At 44.8% G+C, this 19,442-nt stretch overlaps 1 protein-coding gene across 4 annotated transcripts in view; it reads right to left on the bottom strand.

The window, feature by feature from the left end:
- Positions 1 to 19,442, bottom strand: part of si:dkey-172j4.3 (diacylglycerol kinase delta) — a 71,507-nt gene that overhangs the window by 25,909 nt on the left and 26,156 nt on the right. Inside the window, exon 1 of one of the 4 annotated variants that reach the window (XM_061234455.1) lies at positions 7,352 to 7,583. The exons of the other annotated variants lie outside the window; for them this stretch is intronic. Coding sequence (XP_061090439.1) covers positions 7,352 to 7,534 — 183 coding nt within the window. The 5' untranslated portion in view covers positions 7,535 to 7,583. Of the gene's footprint in view, positions 1 to 7,351; positions 7,584 to 19,442 lie in introns of those variants that run through there. 4 annotated transcript variants of the gene reach the window in all.

Here is a 19,442-nt window from a genome sequence, read left to right as displayed (position 1 = left end):
AGAGTGCGAATAGTGGGAGGAAGAGGAGGGAGATGAAGGGAGAGAAAGTAAAGACGGCAAGAGACGGGGAGAAAGAGGGGGGGCGGAGGAAGGAAAGGGAAGAAAGGGAGAGAAAGAGAATGAAAAAGAGAGGGAGTGCGATGAAGGGACCGAGTGACAGAGCGAACGGTGGGTCACCGGCTGGCACAATGGGAGACTTCACGCCATTAAAGAGAGAGGCGGAGCGCTGTTCAAAGCCTCCCAACGCACCGGGGATCTGCAGAAAACACTCGCAGCCCTGATTCCATTACTGCAGGCACCGTGAGTGCCTGAGTATGACAGGGTAGGCTCTGGTACAAAGAGTTTTCAACAATGTCAGCGGCCATCTGTCTCATTCCAACAGGCTCACTTTTCTGTCTAAACAGACCATGAAGCCACTCTCTGAGCTGAGACAGGAACCCGCTTAGTTCTGAAACTCTTTACGGCAGATTGCTTTAGGCTCCCCGGTGACACCTGTCTCCTATCGAGCGATCGTCAGCATTTACGGGCAGTGAAGGCAGAGATGGTTATCATGGAGTGTTCGCCCGGGTTCTGCGGGTTAACGCTTCCCCATCTACAATCTGACGGCCAATCAGAGGAGGAATGAGAAACAGCTGCCCCTGGGGCACGATGGAATCTTCTGGAGTTCCAGTTGGTTCTGGACTGCAATGTCATGTAATCAGGTGCCAGACAGCAGTCCTCTCTCTTTCTCTTTGTCTTTATCTCTCTGTCTCACACACACACACACACACACACACGAACATACCCTGCATCTCTATGTTCATTATTGACCAACACATTCTTTAATTTCAGGCACAACATAATCGTCAACTGTCTGCTGGAAAGTCAGCAAAATAAATAGTTGAAAATCCAAACCCTGGTAAAGCTTTTGGTTGGCCGTACTGCAAAATTTTAACAATAAAGGCTTTGTCCAATCAATCACTCTCCCACACACAGACTCATAGGCTCGCAGCCCACTGCATGCAGGGAAAATCTAATGATGGGGGAAGAGACGCATCTTTCTCCCTGCCTCTGACTCAGCATCTCAGGGGAGGAGTGAACTTCCCTCTGCTCTGCACCCCTGCGGAAAAGCTCTGAAACACACACACACTCCTCACACACAACCACACTCCGAATATACACACACTCCTCACACACAACCATACTCCTCATACACACGCACACACACACACACAACCACACGCCTCACACACAACCACAGTCCTCATACACACGCACACACACACACAACCACACGCCTCAGTCGTCATACACAGACAGACACACTCCTCACACACACACACACACTCCTCATACACATACACTTCTCACACACACACACACACACACACACACATTCCTCATACACAACCACACTCCTTATACACACACACACACACACACTCCTCATACACAACCACACGGCTCATACACACACACAGATACGCCTCATACACACACACACACACACATACATATACACAGGAACACACACTCACACACGCCCCTGTAGCACCCTGAGAAAGTCATCAAAAACATACTTCAAATAGAATGGCTGAGGTTCATTTCCAACTCCCATACTGGGTTTGAGCAGCATGAATTTAGTCAGATTTATCTTTTTTTTCTCGCCAAACACATCTACTGTCGACTGAAGGAAGCCCCTGCTGATCTCTCAATCCCTGCAAAAGCGCATATTCTCCACTCGGCAAGGCTAAAACCCTTAAGTGATCTCTGCTGGATTGGCAGTTATGAGACGGCATTTGGATATGCCCGGATCTCACAGCTTCCACACAGCTCCCCCGTGAGAGCACTCTGCTTTCCTGTTCATAAACAGCTGCTATGCCCATCAGGCAAAGAATCTCCCACCGCAGTCCCCACGGGAGCCACAACACATAAAATACCTGCAGCCTCACCTGTCTACATCACAGAGGTGTTCTCTGTACCTCTCCCACACAGTTATCTAACCAGAGTCGTAAGGACATGCCAGCATACACGTTGGTCAGGTCCTGAGATGGAGGCTCACATAACTGTGACACGTTTGACACACGCCCCCTGCTATTCAACCAATGATCCGGCCTTTCCTGGTTTGTGTTTGCTGTGTGCCTGCCTTCAGTGAGCTGATGTGATTGGTTAGAAAATGCTGATTATGGATTCATTGCTCTGAACCACACCAGGCTTTCAGAAAAGAGGCTTCAGTCTGGGACATAAGGCCAGCTGATAGTTATCCACCCTGCCGAGCCCACACACAGATTCCATCTTCTTTTAAAATTTTGTTTCTAATTTTTCCCATTTTCTCCCAATTTGGCAGCCAATTACACCCCATCTATTCCAATTATCCATGTTAGCTGACCGTCAACGGCCCCATCCCTCGGTGGCCTGGATGGATAGGGCAAGCCGTATTGTCTCACCCCTGACCGTGATTCCCAGGCACCCGGGAGCTGTTGTATTATTCCGAGCCAATTATGCCGCTCTACAGGAGCCAGCCAAACTTGGCTTTGGCAGGACCTCGAATCGAACCCCGGTCCTCGGTGTGCAGCTGTAACAAACTGATGCCTGCATCAAGGGCCGTTACTTTAGCCGACTCCATCCATCTGAAGACAATTTACATACCATAATAAAGTGAAACCATTCGACAGGCCAGTAGTTCCAGCAGCATCTAGAAGCACAGGTGCAGAGGGTAGCTCAGGAATGCCTTCACCACAGCCTGCTTCTCAGGGGGGAGAGCTACAGCCTCCTCTGAACCGCAGTGCCACAGAAGAAAAACATTGACTAATAAAGACAAGAATGCCTCTGGCCTGTGATAAATCTGATTCCCTGTTTCAGCACACTCAATCAGACCTACTCCTCACGCACGCATGCACGCACACACACACACACACACACACACACACACACACACACACACACAAACAGACACACATACATACACACACACACACACACAAACACACACATGTACACACACAGACACACATGCAGGCACAGATAGACACACAATTATATTTCTTCCTCTTGATTCTGTGGGAAAGCAGCATCTGTAGACACCCACACACACACACTCACACGCACACACTCACAGATGGACAGCACCACTGGGGGGTTAATGTCTCATGTTAGCCTGCCAGCAGAGTGACAGCACATCCCTGAGACTCAGGCTAGCGGCTGGGAGATGACCACGAGCCCCCCTGACGTACGGTGCTATACACAAGAGCCATTAGTGTTAGCATGCTGCGCAGAGCCTGGAGGGCAAACAGTCACGCCAGCCGAGGACAGATGACACAAAGGCAGCGGCTGTTTATAGGCGGTGCGAGGCGGGGTTTATGGGCGCAGTGAAGTCGTATCTCACTGACTGCGTCGCACCCACACCCAGTGACACAGAAGGCAGGGGCGTAACGTACTGCAGCGCTGGTCTAAGGTTTGGAGGGGGGGAGGGGAGAGGGGGCGATGAGCTCCCAATTCGGTGGTGTTTTCCTGTACAGACAGTACTGTGCAAAAGTCTTAGGCACATGTGGAAAAAATTCAGTACAAAGATGCTTTAAAAAATTTAGAAATATAGAAAAACTGCAGTAAACTAAATCAAATAAATATTTGTTATGACGACTCCTCACGTTTAAAACTGCATCCATTCCCTTACGCAGACTGTCCTCCGGTTTTATAAGAAAATTGGCTGGTTGGTCGTTCCAGACATATTGGAGAACTGGCCACAGTTTGTGTGCAGACTTTGGCTGTCTTGCTTGCTTCTGGCTCTCCAGGTTATCCCAAACATTCCTCTGTCAAGTTTGTATCAGAAAAGTGAACTATTAATTTAATGAAATACAAAAACATATCAGTAACGTTGAATTATTTGGCCAATAAATACTCAAATTTGCTCTATTCTACTGACAGAGTAATGCAGAAAACCACAAAATAAACATATAAACCAAATTTATAAATAATTATTTTGCACAGTGCCATATATTTAATGTCTCCTTACTGGAAATCAACGGAAGGCTTTAGTTTCCATTGTGGCACCTATATGTGGTTGAAAAGCTGTTCTACTCGATACGTTGGTTTATTCCTCTATTGTTATCTTTCACCTGCATTTCCCGGACAATCTGCCGTTAATAAGACGCCCTTATCTTTGGGTACACAGTGTTTTAACGATATGATCCCAGAGCAGCATTCTGAGTCACTACAGGACGTATGGCATTAATTTAGCAATAATGAGGCATGCACAATTACTTTTCTTTCCGTGGGTCACTGCTGAAATGGACAAGTGTTAATTATGGGGTTTTCTCCTCCGTCTTTCACCGATTCTATCTGAACTGCAGCCTACATTTAAAAGTGATTTGTTTGCAGCCTAATCACACAGAGTAAGTGCCTTTGTTGTTTAGCCTGGTCTTGTGATTCATTTTAGTTTCAAAGTTATTCACTCACATGAACAGCAGACGTAAGTGTCCTGTCCTCATTCTTCAGATAAGATATATACGTAAGTAAGCCTGAAGAGAATTTCTCTTCCTGAGAAATGCTTATGTCATTCTTTACGGTCTGGTCCATTGGTACAAATCACATCTACTGTCTCCCAAAACATTATAAAGGGAGACGAACGTATAATAAAAATGATTTATGTGCTGAACGACATGCAGGAAAAAAAGTGAGCATGTTGAACTGGACAGCAATTTATCAAACCACCACACACAAGTTACACCCCTCCTCACACCACCCATATCAATGTATGTGCACACACACACACACACACACACTATACACCCATATCAATGTATGTGCACACATACACACACACACACACCCCTCCTCACACTATACACCCATATCAATGTATGTGCACACACACACACACACACACACACCCCTCCTCACACTATACACCCATATCAATGTATGTGCACACACACACACACACACACACATCCCTCCTCACACTATACACCCAATCAATGTATGCGCACACACACACAGACATACACACACACATAGACACATACACGCACGCACGCACGCACGCACGCACACACATACACACACACACACACACACACACACATACACACACACACACACACACACACCACACACACACATACAAACGCACACACACACACACACGCACACACACACACAGGTCTCTGTCCAGTCCATGAGAATACTCCAGTACGTACCCCTAGGTAACTGATGAATAGTCCAGACTCAAATATGCCTCAGAATTGCCATGTACATAAGTGCCTTCCCAAGCACAGCAGGCAGGCTTTGTGCCTGTGGGTACATACTGAACAAATGAGCATAAACCACCCTCTCCGCAAGAAGATAAACTCAAATTGCATTCATGCAGAACAAAACATCAAACCAAAACAAGAGGCACACATTTCTCTGTGTCCACCAAACAGCACGGAATTCTTCACTTCACCATTTTGAAAAGAAAAGCCATTTTATCTTAGGGCAATGGAGAGATTGGCAGATATGAACTCTGCATATAAAAGAAAGAAAGGAGTTATTTAGTATAAGTAATCTGTCGGCAAAACAATAACCAAAACAGCGGTAAAAATAACAGCTCCATTTTCCATAATTTAGAATGTGAGGCATTGATCGATTAACTGATTGGACAGTTGATTAAACATTATTAAGTTCCCGAGAATCTGAAACGTGGCCTAATTGCACTGTTTACAGCATTCTGAATAAGTAGAGGAATCTAAGCTGCAACTATCCAGCCCTCTGTTCCGGTTGGGTGAGTCCAAGCGCTCCTTCCTGCCGCCCGTCTGCTTCACATCATCGACGGCCACTTGAGCTTTAGCGCTCGGCAACTGTCCGTTCGTCCCAATTAACCAATAAAATCATTTAACTGGACAATTAGGAGCAGCCAGGGGAGGGCCCACGCCAGACAGGCAGACACAGGGCTGCAGCAGAGGGAGGAGGATGGAGACCTCGTTAAATCACGGAAACCTATTTACTGTTCCTGCGGTGTGGAAAGGGTTACTGGGGGTCAACTGCAATTACTCTAATGATCTGACTCTCACCAAGGCCCTAGACTTTGGCACAGTGAAGGCAGAATGAAAATAGATGCAACAAAAAAATCTTTTGGCTGCCTTCTGGTTTCCTTGACACCATATTCCCTTTCTTTGTCTTGTATGACATCTTTTTCATGGATTCTACAGTACCTGTAAAAATGTTTTCCAAAATGTTGTATAAGATTTTTAGCACTTGTCATACTTGTAATAATCATACATTTTCTGTTCCCCTCCAATCAATATCCTTTTCACACAGCTGCGTGCATGCTCATTTGACAGGCGAATTAACTTCAAAAATTCCCCCGAAAGTCCCGTTTCACTCGCGTGTACTTCAGATTGCACTATATAGCTAAGCTAGCTTTAATATCAGCAACCAATTCAGACCCAAGAACCCAAGTGAGGCGAGTTAACTGTGTAAATCCGCTGCTTTAATCGATCAATAACGCGCCCAGTAACAACAACAACCAGCACACCCTGTGGCCCGCCAGGACCAGGAATGAAAATCACAGTATTAGCTGGTGTGGAATTTCAGACAAAGCCATACCGACTATCAGCGCATAATCAATCAAAGAAACAAATCTGAACAAGAATGCCAACTGTGGCTCTGGTGAGACCCCGTTCATACCAGCCGTAAGGAAATCACACCCAGCCTGACTGACAGATGGAGTGAGAGTGGAGGGTTGAGCTGACGGCAGGATCAATGGAGCAAACGGCCAGATCAATACAGCAATTAAGTGCCGAACACCGAGCCAAATATCCCCCTCTCCCCCACCCTCCCTCCGCCCCGCACCGGCCCTTTCCAGGGGGAGAGGTGTGAGGAGAGTGACCTGCGAGCAGGATGTCGCTCAGACAGGACTCTTATTAGCCTGGCTACAATTACATCTGAGCCAATTAAGGCTGCATTATTAGGTGGAGCTGTCACAGGCAGTCCCCTGCTAGGGGTGTAGGAAAGTCCCAAATCACTTGTCACTCGGTAGCAGGAGTAGACAGATCTGACTGTACGCAACAACCAGGGGAAAAGAATTACAATTTAACATTAAGCGGCTCCAGTGTATATGTACAGAGACTCCAGAGGTCGGTACAAGTGCAATCACACTCTGTTGTGACTGTAGTGGCTGAATGTTATGTCTGCAGTAGAAAACAACAATTGAAAAGCAGCCAAGTACAGCTTTTCCCCAGTATAAATTCACCAAGTACAAAGTATCAATGTGTACGCTCCCAGAATTTAAACCCAGTCCACCGGTGTGGTTACACTGGGCGAATCGGTGAGAGGGAAAGAGAAGATGCGAGAACTTGACAGGAAGAAGACGGACAGGTAGAGGAGACCGAACCTGGATGTCGTTGTTGTACAGCTCCAGCGTACCCCCTCTGCTGAGGTCCTCCGAGTACCCCGACTCGGACAGCACCAGGTCCCCCGACCCATTATCGTGGGTCCCCCCCCACACGCCCCGGAGGTCCCTGAGGCACAGGATAGGGGCCAGGCAGCACCCGCTGGAGGGGCACAGACTCGGCATGATCCTGCTTCAGACCGGAGGCAGACTGACTTCCTCTTTCACTGCCGTCAACCGCCAGATTCCCATCCGCAAAGGTGAGGCAAGACATGCCCCTCCCTTCCTCAACACCAGTCATCAAGCCCTGTGATTTCACTTCCCCTTTCGCCCAGGTGTGCTCAGGTGAGTGCTGGCGAATCACTGCGAGGGAGGGAGCTAAAAATAGAGTGAGATAACCGGTCCGACCACATGCGCAGGAGAAGAAAACGGCCACGCGGAAGTGGGTGTTGCTCAAAGCGTATTGGTCTGCACCCGGGACACTCCTTCAGCAGTATTTACATCACTATGACTGCCTCTTATTATAGGGCTCGGTGCAAGTCAACATCATCTTCAATCTCGCAGGGAAAAGAAGGGCAGAGAATATTGACTTCAATTTTCTTATCACACACGGGCTGGTTATGGATATGGTTGGAATGTGCCGCCGTGCCTAGCAACAACATACCGTGTTTGTTCTCAAAGAGTGCCATAATACAAGTGCTCAGTGGGTTATCGGCAAAAATATGCGATAGGTCATATCAAATAAGGAATATGGAAAATAAAAAATGGTTTTACTCCTAGACACACTCAGGGAAAAATATATCATCTTTTACCAAAACAGCAGGCCACATAGGCAAGTTTCCATATAACAGAACTCCAAAAATCCCACCCACCTGAAAAACACTTACCAAACAGATTGTACAGCTTGGAAGAAAAAGCTACCCACCGTGTTAAGTGGGTAGATTTATACAGAACAGAAAAACCGCCCATATTCCCCAATATTATTTCCACCGTGTCCCTCTTTTCATATGTAACCATACTTTATGGTTTTATATGGACATTAGCTGTATGAATCTATGATTTATGTGATGGTTGTAGTTGACGTATGTTCACTTACAAGTAGTGCTTTAGTGATGTTGGAATTTCTTCTCTGGGAATGTTATTAGCCACGTCTTGCTCTGTTGCCCACACTTCTCAGGTGGATGTACCATGTTCTCTATCATTGTACGATGGTCTGGAGAAGAGCATCTGCTTAATAAATGTAATGTCATGTAATAATTCTGAGAGGCAGAAAGACTAGCCTCTGTATCTAGAGACCCAGCTTGGCCCCACTTGGGAATTTGACTACACGTGGGTTGAGAAACAGAACTCTGACTGTCTGTCAGATAAACACACATCCTCAATGCTTAAACTGTCACGCTGACTCACTCTGTTTGTGAAAGATCCCCTGATACTCATTGCAAAACCCTAGGAGGTGCTGACCTCAGTGTCCGGGTCAAAAACAGCCTGTACACGTGGCCACATCTTTATCCCTCTCATTGTTGCTCTCTAGGTCGTCACTGCCAAAGAGAATTAAGTTCTCTGTTCGCAGCTTACAAAAATAACTGCGGTGGAACTGTAGCTGTAATGATTGTAATTATTGCAGTACAGTTTTTCCTACTTCAAGTGCAGTACCCTCGAAGTAGAACTCTTGTAATTGTACTGCATTTTAACTGCATTGCACTGCATTGTACTTCAGTTAAGACTACAGTATAACTTCAGTAGCTGCAGTATTTTTGTAAGGGACCTACCTGGTCAAAACAAGCTAAAATAAAACACGAATTATGCACACGGGGCTGATGGAGCCCTACAGACTGGCAGACAGGTTACAGGAAGTTGGGGATGCCACAGACACCCCAAAACCAACTTCTGATTTTCGGATGTACAGGGGAGTTTTTACTCATCTCTGAACAGGTTGTGAAACTGTGCACCGTTTCTGTAGTTGTCTCCTTGTGATTTCGACACTGTCGCCACGGCAATGTGAACAGCCAATCAGCCGTGCTCTGACTCAGGGCTCCAGATGGAGATGGTGGCTTGCTGTTCTGTGAACGATCAAAAGTGCAGCTTGACGGTGTAACACCAGAGGGGTGCGGCAGAGCAAAGAAGAGGATCATAGGAGCTGGATACCATGTTGTTCAAAATGTATCGACAGCTCACAGATTCCTGTAGTCTTCACCTCCCCCCCCAAAAAACCCCCCAAAAAACATAACTCGCAACAACTTTAAATAAGTTCATTTCATTCAGTTGTCTAGATAGAAAATGTTGAACTGTATGCATTTTGTCTGCGGCGTTCCTGCCTCGAGGACCGCAGTGCCGACATCTGACGGTTTCTGCTTTGATGACTCAAACAGGCTGGTGCATCAAGTCCGTATTCATTTCCAATTACCTTTCAGGGAAAGGGTTCATCTGTGATTTTTCCTAATACATAAATTACTTGTAATAGAAAGACCTCAAGATAAATTGAACATATGCATTTTTTATTTATTTTTTTGCAAAAAGCATCTGCAAAATGATTCAATTGTACATTTTACAGACATAAGAGCTAGTATGCTTGACTGAACTAAATACCTGCAGCTTTATATTTCCCTGCAGTTCTCCAGGACACCACTAGATGGGAGTACTCACAACAAGGCAGCGTAGCAAGTGACTGGTGCAGTCATTTGTATCTGTCTTCCATTAAGCTGACCCTCCTCTCTCTATGCCTCAAAGTCACTTTGGGCACCATGATGCACAGGGCAGGCACGCACACACGCACATGGATCTACCTGACACACCTGCACTATTTGCTCTGATATCGGAGTAAAGTTGCACAAGGCATATCTTGCCATGGCAACCTTGCATGTTGCTTGGATAAAAGCATCCACTTCAATCAATGAATCAATGAGTGAATGAGTGAGTGAATAACTGTTTGTTACAGCTGAGGTATCAGAACGTGTATAACAGGACTAAGACTCTCTCCGTCTCTCTCTCCCTCTCTCTCACACACACGCATACACACACACACACACGTGGAGAAGCACAGAGAGTGCTCCTGGAGAACCACTAATGCTGTGCTAAGGGCCGCCATAAGACGGTGACATGAAATGTTGCCATGGGAACAGGCAAATTTCCACAGTAGCCCCCTGGCTGGGCACTGGGGCTGAAAAAATAAGAAAAGGAGCTGAAATCACACACACACACACACACACACACACACACACACATGCACACACACCCACATACACACACACGCACACACATAGACACGGATGCATACACACAGACACACTGACACACAGGCACACACCACACTGACGCACACACCACACACTCACGCATGTCCATGTACACGCACATAAACACACACAAACTCACGCATACATAAACACAGCATAACATGCTAATTCACAGCAGATACACAGACAAACACACACAGCACAATCATGCGGTTGTCTTGTGCTGGATGTTTCCTCATACAGCCCCCTCTTGGCTGCTGCATTGATTATCTGAACTCCACGGCGCAGCGCGGGGGAGCTAGACCCACCATATGAAACAGTCAATCTATTTAAGTGGAAAACACGCCGTGCTTTCCCCATCCTGACATTGCACTTGTCACAAATGATACATCTCACGTGGAGCTTGCCAGCTCCCGGATGTGTCAGCCATCAGTGGACATTAGGCTGATGCTTATGTACCAGCCAAGCAAGTCCAGCCTGAGCTGTCTTCCGCCCTGTCAGAGTGCTTATTATCCTTTTGGCACAGACTGCACTGCAAGCCCCCCCTCCCCTCCTACACCCGACACATGCACACACCTGCGAGTGCACACAAACACACACACACACCCACAAGCACACACACACCTGCAGACGCACACACAAACACACACACACACCCACAAGCACACACACACACCTGCGAGCGCACACACAAACACACACACACACACACACACACCTGCGAGTGCACACACAAAAACACACACACACACACACACACACACACCTGTGTGCGCACACACAAACACACACACACACACACACCCACAAGCACACACACACCTGCGAGCACACACACAAACACACACACACACCCACAAGCACACACACACCTGTGAGCGCACACACAAACACACATGCACACACATACTGTGCTCACATGCACACACACACACACACACATACACACACACACACACACATATACACACACACACACACACACACATATATATATATATATATATATATATATACACACACACACACACACGCAACCCCCATTTTTGAAAATACAAAATAATTTCCAAAACCTCTCAGGTCCACTTTGCCTTCCTTTCAATCTAAAATGTTATGAATCCTGTGGGTGGACTTTCACACCTGAGCGAAACCACATCCTTGCCTAAATAGATCTCCTGTTTATTAATAGCAAGCGGAAAGATAAAGCAGAATTGAAAGCGAGATACACACAAGTCGCTTTGACTGTAGATTAATAACAAGATTAGCCTCGTCAGCCCGCCTTGACGAGCACACATGTTCTAATCTGTTCAGTCAGAGGGAAATATAGAGTGCCATAGAGCATCAGACTCCAAATCACCCTTCAGGAGATATATACGTGTGCCCATATAGATTCCCTCTCACTGGCCGGATGCAGTCCTTTAAAGCAGTATGCATCATAGAATCCTAATCTGGTTCAGTACTATCCCTGATTGCTTCCGCCATATGGTGTAAATCTGTCTCTTATACCATAATCCACTCCAAAAACAAACAGGCTCCAACAGAGGGAGGTGAGGAAAAGGAGAGAGAGAGAATGAGTGTGAGAGATAGAAGGATAGAAAGCCAGAGAGAGGGGGATAGAGAGAGAAAAACTAGAGTGAAATAACTGCCTCGTGGTTGTATGCCTCTGCCAACCAGTCAAGTTGACCTTGACCTTTGACCGCCAAATTGCAATCAGTTCATCCTTTAGTCAAAGTGGATGTTTGTGCCAAATTTCAAGAAATTCCCTCAAGGCGTTCCTGAGATATCATGTTCACAAGAATGGGACAGACAGGCGGACAACAGACGGACGGACAGACAACCCAAAAGCGTGGAGGCATAAAAAAGGCATAAAAAAATACTGGGTTGATTGAAATTGGAGGGCTCTACAGGAGAGAGAGAGAGTGAGGGGTGAGAGAAGAGAGGAGGTGTATCCCCCAATGAGTTGCCACAGAGCGACAGTTCAGAGTGACAATGGAGAAAGTGAAAAAGAGAGAACAAGGGTCAAAGAGATATGATAAGATATGATAAGATACGATGTCAAAAGGGGAAAAGAAAGGGAAGCAGATAAAGGAAAGAGAAAGATATAAACAAAATGATGTTCAGGCAGTGGCTCTCAATGAGGTCAAACTCAAGGACAATCTACAACTGGGTGCAGCAGCCATAGCTGTCATTCAGCCTAGAAACAAGACATAATCAGTGGCACCAATATACCAATGAGCATTAACCTGTGTGTGTCCTGGAAACAGTTGGCATAATACCCCTGTAAAAAGCTTATTTGTATAAGTTATATGTGATTATATGGCATATACAAAGTGCTCAGGCTATTGTGCAATATGGAATTTAGGAATAGGAATAAAGATGTTCTTTTTGACTGCTTCATGAATTCATAAATGCATGTTAATTCATAAATGCATTGATAAATGCATGTATCATTGTCGAGAGCCAGGAATAGCGAAAATGGGAGGCTCTGCAGTGCAGTGTTGCATTGATACATCCTCTCTCCAGTCCTACATGTGTGTGCATGTTAAAAAATGCATACCAGCACTGAACACAGTGTCTGCAAATTTTTTGGGCTAAAAAACTCAGTTTAAAACTAAAGTAAAGTTGAACCCCAAAGGCTAATAATTTGTATCAAATAACCACAAGTCTATTGAATGCTCATTACTGTATAGATTCTATTTGAAGAGCAATTTGAAGCAATATGATATACTGGTTTAACAGATAAGTGACCTGTTTAAGTGGACGGAAGCCAGTGTTGAGTCCTGTGCAGTCTCTCGGTGCTCAAAGCGTGTTAGTTTCATATTTAGGCCAACAACTCCCCCCACCCCAAACTGCTTTGAAGCTGGCCGAAGCTGCCCCCCCCCCCCGCTGATCATGTGCCCTTTCTGAGTCTGGACCGCATATCCCATGACCATCTTTCATGTGCAGGAGTGAGTGTGGAACACGTGCCATAGGTATTTAGTCTGCTGGAACCCTGACACACAGGTGTGCAGAACAGCGTAACGAGATTTTGGGATTGGAACCCCGGCTTCTCACTCCCCCAAAGATTTCTGAGACAGACGCGATACCAGTCGGCTAAAGGCAGAATCACCCCCTGGATAAGGGCAAAAACGTTATTTTGAATTTGGGGGTTATGCCATCAGGGAGCGTTGTCACGGTAACCTAAGCCTTTGCTGCACTTCACCGTGCTTTCACTAGCGAACTAGTCGAGCTAACCCCGCTGCACTAGCGCAGGTCCAATGGTAGTGGAGAATATTACTAATGTCATGGCACACACAGTCCAATAGTAGCACAGGCATTGTGCTACAGAACGCTAACCGGGCGTAACAGTTCAAGACCTGAGACAAACTGTGTTCTGTGAAACCTGGTTCAGACTGCAGCCCTGTGCTCTTTAACACAATGAAACACACGGAGCTGCAGAGTGAGACACAGCAGGAGTCCAGACCGGGGCCAGCAGCCACAGGTTCAGGCCTGGGTTATGTCATTAGCTGGCTAGGATGAGGAATGTTTTGTGGGAGCATGTGACCTGCCCCATCCCACCTGGGAGAGACTCCATTAAGTCGGTCAGCTTTCCTCAGGTTACGGTAGCTTTAGTTGCACCAAACAATGCGCCAAAGTGCTTGCAGGCTATCGGGTTGTTTTCAGGCAGATTTGCCTCTTCTCTGACCAAGGCTAACTGTCCTGTAATACTCTGCGGTCTGTAGGTTTTGAAGCGATCACTGGCTTGCAGGTGAGTGAACCAGAGGGGTACACACATTTCAGCACAGCACACTTAGTAGTGTATGTGCGTGGGTGGTACATGGGAGACTCAGTGAGCAATTCTTTCTTTTTCTTTTTAAAAAATGAGTGTGTAGGCTGCCCTTCTTTTGTATTTTTTCCACCTTATTCACACAGACATAGAGAGATAGAAATGGGAGTGCAGTAGAGAAAGCCATGAAAGGGAGTGCAGCCTCTGGGTATACAGCAAGACATATATGATATGACAGTTAGCTGCCCTATGGGCTACATAAGGCCAATTCCACAGTGAGTGACGTTACAACTGCTGGATATTTGGGTGGTAAAGCCCAATCCAGCTACATAATAGAGACTGATAAAAGTTATTGACACCTGAGGATTATAAAAAAGGGTCTCTTATGTAGCTGTATTGCGCTGTACCACCCAAATATCCAGCAGTTGTAACGTCAGTCACTGTGGAATTGCCCATAACAGTCTTATCATACTAGCACTTCTTAATTAGGAAAAAATAAATCTATCAATAAGAATCTCACACTAGAAACAGAGATAGTCAAAAATTGATATTTACAGGTGGCAGATGGGAGTTCTTACAGCCTATCACAGTTCTTCATACAGCTACATTGAAGGCCAAGGCAGATTGAGTGACTGCAGACTGCAGCTCCTGTGAAATCTCTCACTCCAGAAGGATAGCTAGTCATGTAGAGTAGAAGGTGTTCAGTCGACTGTAGGAAAATAGCGTTGACGTGTAGCAAAGTCTTTGAAACTCCCTCACAATTCAGCTCACATTTTAACATCACTCAGCTTAGCAGACTGTGGCTATGGGCGTTGTGTGTTGTTATGTAGCACTAAGGGAATCCAGTTACAACTTCAGAATAGAATAGAATAGCACTGAATAGACCTGAACTTAATTAAATTCAGTTAGTGCTACTAACAGTAATAAGCACCATGCAGCACTATTGTTCAAAGTTGTGAGTAAAAATTAAGCACACAGAAAATAGACACGAGCAACTACAGTGAGGGATGTAAATAACGCAATTTAAATGCATTATACATTAATAATTTCAGGAATAACAACAAAAGATGAGACTGAAAATATTGAAAAATGAAAAGCTGAGCACTGCTGGGCTGAATGGCCTGTTATCGCCATTATGTTAGGCAATGTTATGTTACTTTCACAAAGATGAGTTTTAGTACTGAGACCTCCCACTGAGTGAACAGATATGTTTTTTGCAAGCATGTTCAATCTGTCCTGCCAAACTATTTTTGGACCTGCCTTAGGGTAACAGGGTGCACAAAAAAATAGAAGCTTGTTTCTCTTTTTGTACCATCCCCCCTCCTTGTGTGTCAAGCCAGTGGCTACAGTCATGAAAAGCCACTACTTCCTGTCTGTGCTTTGACAGAGCTGTCAAATAAGCAATTGCTGGCCAAGGCCAGTTCCTCAGTGACATCGCAAGCAGCAAACTGCTTACCAAACCCCTTCCTGCTCAACTGACACAGGTAATTTCAAAATGTTGCTTGGCAACCTGAAAAATAAAGTGGTCTCTTATCTGTACATCTATAAGACATGAATCCTTATCGTGAGCTATATACACTAGCATGTGCTGTTGATATAAAATGACTCAAAATGAGGTGTGGCATAGTACCTTAACCTTATTTAAGAGCTTTACCGATGGGAGATGTGTGCAATTAGCAATTCCACACATTGGTAATGTGTGTATGTGTGGAGGTAAGTAAGCATGCATGTATCTATGTTTATATGTATGTATGTATGTATGTATGTGTGTATGTGCATGATGAATACATGAATATGCGTGCGTGTCTGTCTCAGTGTATCTGTGTGTGTGTGCCAGAGTATCTGTGTGTGTGTGTTTGTGTGTGGTGTGTGTGTGATCCAGAACCCCCAACTTTGATCAATGCAATAATACATCAATTTAAACAGCCTGTGGATTATATCATTACAGCAGAGCTCATTTTGCTCCTTAATACATACTCCTTTACAAAATTGGCCCAAGGTCACATGGGCAGGACAAGCTTAAACCTGAATCAATTGCACCCTGCTTCAAACTGCATTTGGACAAAGCACGCCCTGACACAATGAACACAATCTAGGGTTGCAAATGAACAAACGCAAATTAACAGATATTTGTTTCAATTGCTCAAATACAACACCTATTCTATAGCATCATAGTGTGCATATATACTGGAGTTTAGTCATATTCTCAATGTCAAAAGTAAACTGGACATTTTCAAATGTGACTGGCTTTTTTCACATGCAAATGAAAATGTCCAAATGTGACAAAATAGGTCACACTGAGTCATTTGCACATGTCACATGACTTTTTAAACTGTGAACTACAATTTTCACACATAAAAACAAAATTTGCGACGTGAAATAGCACTCATAAAAATAGCACTTCTGCTCTCATTGTACAAGTGGTTTTATCTTTGTAGTACATATGTTTACTACTCGTATGAAATTGGGTTCACATGTGGTTTTTGAGATGAAGAAATGTCCTCTATTTTAACATGTTTTTTCCTTTTTTAAAATATGCTAAATTAAAAAATGGAGGCAGCATAGTTATGCAAGTAGAGCACTAGCCTTCGTGAGAAAATAAAAAAGATAGAGTAGGCACAAATCCAACGAGTGATCGATCAATCCTATTACTCATCCCCATGCTTAATATACTGGAGATATACAGTATGTGTTCGTAAAAATTCTACAGAGGTCAGCCAGTAGGCATATAATGTTTTGAGATTGTTATCCTCACAACAGTTTGATCCAAGTTAAATCTAACTGGCAGGGTACTGCTAGATTCACTACAGTCCTTCAAGCCTTACACCTACATAACACCAGCATTTATTGGATATTCTTTGATAAATTAATTGTGAGCCGATTGACTTTCTTGTGGAAGGCTTGTGATGGATTCTGTAGCAGAATTTCAGACACCGCTAGATCAAATTACCTAGGTATAGGATCCTATGACTGGCCACATGTGGTCCCTGCTGAAAAAAAAACCAGATCAAGTTTTTGAAACAACTGGCATCTGGCAGACCAGTTAGACCAGCTTCATACTCAACATGGTTAGACCAGCTCAAGTTATGTTTTTGGACAGTTGATAGCTGGCATTTCAAGCTGGTCACTGCTGCATTTTACACCAGGGGTGGCCTCGTAAGTGACTACACGTTGACATTTCCAGCTTTTGTCTACAACCAGCAGGTTTTTGGATTGATAATATAGTTAAATGAAAGCGTTACCTGAAGTGTTTTTGAACGTGTGAAAGTGTTTTGTTATTTTTACAAACCAATGCGTTTAACAAAGAATCCAATAACGCATAGAAGAAAGGTCTTAGAAATGATTTTCTTTACCTGAGGCGAACCAACACAGATCAATTAAAGCCTATAATAGTGAGCCAGGCATTGACAATTAAACAGGACAGGTGATTCCAGGCAGCCGCAGGCATGGATATGAGTGCATGTGCCAAACAGCTGAGAGCCACAGATGTGTCCTTTTCACTTGATGAGCTAGCAGGGCCACATTCTAGCTAAATGTAAATGGCAGCCCCGTCAATTACTATGGTTACGGCTAGTGAAGGGACAGCGATATTTCATGAACCCAGTGATGTGTGGGCCAACAATTAACTTACATTCATGAAGCTTCGTGCTACCATCACTACTTGCATCTCTTACTGACTGACTCTTGTAGACTCAATAGACTACTTGCACTATGGAGACAGGTAAAGTACTATGTTAACAAACGCAATCAACTCAACTTTCCATTTACAAGCCCGGTAATATGTGTGTTGATAAGGACAGGCACAGACAATGTTGAAACTGGATGGCTTGTTTCAACAGTACAGGCTGAAGATGAGCCAACAGCAGATTTGTAACACGATTCCCAGAAGCCAAACCAGTGACAGTGCAATTCAGAATCTTATTCACTATTTATTTTTATATTTTGCTTAGCTACAGAAGCAATCAGATAAGTAGATAAGGCAGCACAGTACACATTAAACTGGAAGATAATGATCAGTCTAACAGAATGTGCACTTCTCCTCTCTAAAGCTATTTTTAGAAAGTTTGCAGGCTGAGGATTATTCTTACTTAAAATGAAACTTGCAGCTTAACCAAAAAAAAAAAAAAGACAGCGTGGTAAGTTTGGGTAAAAAAAATAACCTAACCCTTTCGACCCCAGTAAAAGTTTTAACACCTTATCTTCACAAAAATGTTTTGGTCACATGACTGTATTATTTTGGTTGAGGGTGAAAGTGTTAGCTTTGGGGACCTGCAGGACATGTTTTTCTACATTTTTTCTACTTTTCTACAAAGTTTACGTATTTCCAGTACGTATTTGACCCAGGTCCGAAGGAGGTCCCAGAGCCTAGAGTAGTGGCCTCAGGTGAGGCCAGCAGGCCCTTGGCATGAAGCACCTACACTTTGCCTCTCTAGCGCTGGCCATGCGTGCGTGTGTGTATGTGTGTGTGTGTGTACAAGAGAAAGGAGATGGAGAGCGATATGCGGGGAGACCAATAGACAGAGGCAGGCCCCATTTCCACTGAGAGACACAAGCCGTGAGACAGAGAGTGAGAGCCAGCTCAACTCAATCGCTCACATTGCACTGGCAGCATTACGGTGAGCATATCCTCGGCTTCCGCCACGCGCAAACACACAAACAGTATAGATTTTAAACTTGTGCGTTTGTTGGTTAATTGCGCGCTCCCGAAGCACGGCCGCACACGGCTTCTCTCACTGCAGACACCTGCATATGGAGCCCATTAAATGGCGCATTAACACTGAAGCCTGCACCAGACCTCATTAATGAATAATAACACACACAGCAAAGCAGCCAGATCAGTGCCTACAGCGGCGGTGAGTAGCCGGTAGCAGGTCAACTGTCATTCCCGTTCCCCAGGGCTTTTACACAGGCACGGTTGCCAAGGATATCACTTAGTAACCTCATTAGGGTAGCTCGGTCTTCGGTTTTAGCCAGAAGTAAAATGTCAGATTCATAGATTCTTCATCTTGGGTGTTAAGGAAATAGGAAATGGCACAGAACATGCAGAATAAATTACTGTGTTAGAACAGCAACTGCTGTTTGAATTGCATCGACA

The sequence above is a fragment of the Conger conger genome, chromosome 3, assembly GCF_963514075.1.
Source record: "Conger conger chromosome 3, fConCon1.1, whole genome shotgun sequence".
NCBI classification, from domain to species: Eukaryota; Metazoa; Chordata; class Actinopteri; order Anguilliformes; family Congridae; genus Conger; species Conger conger.
Note: the sequence above shows the minus strand (reverse complement) of the source record. Positions and strands in the feature narration are given on the sequence as shown.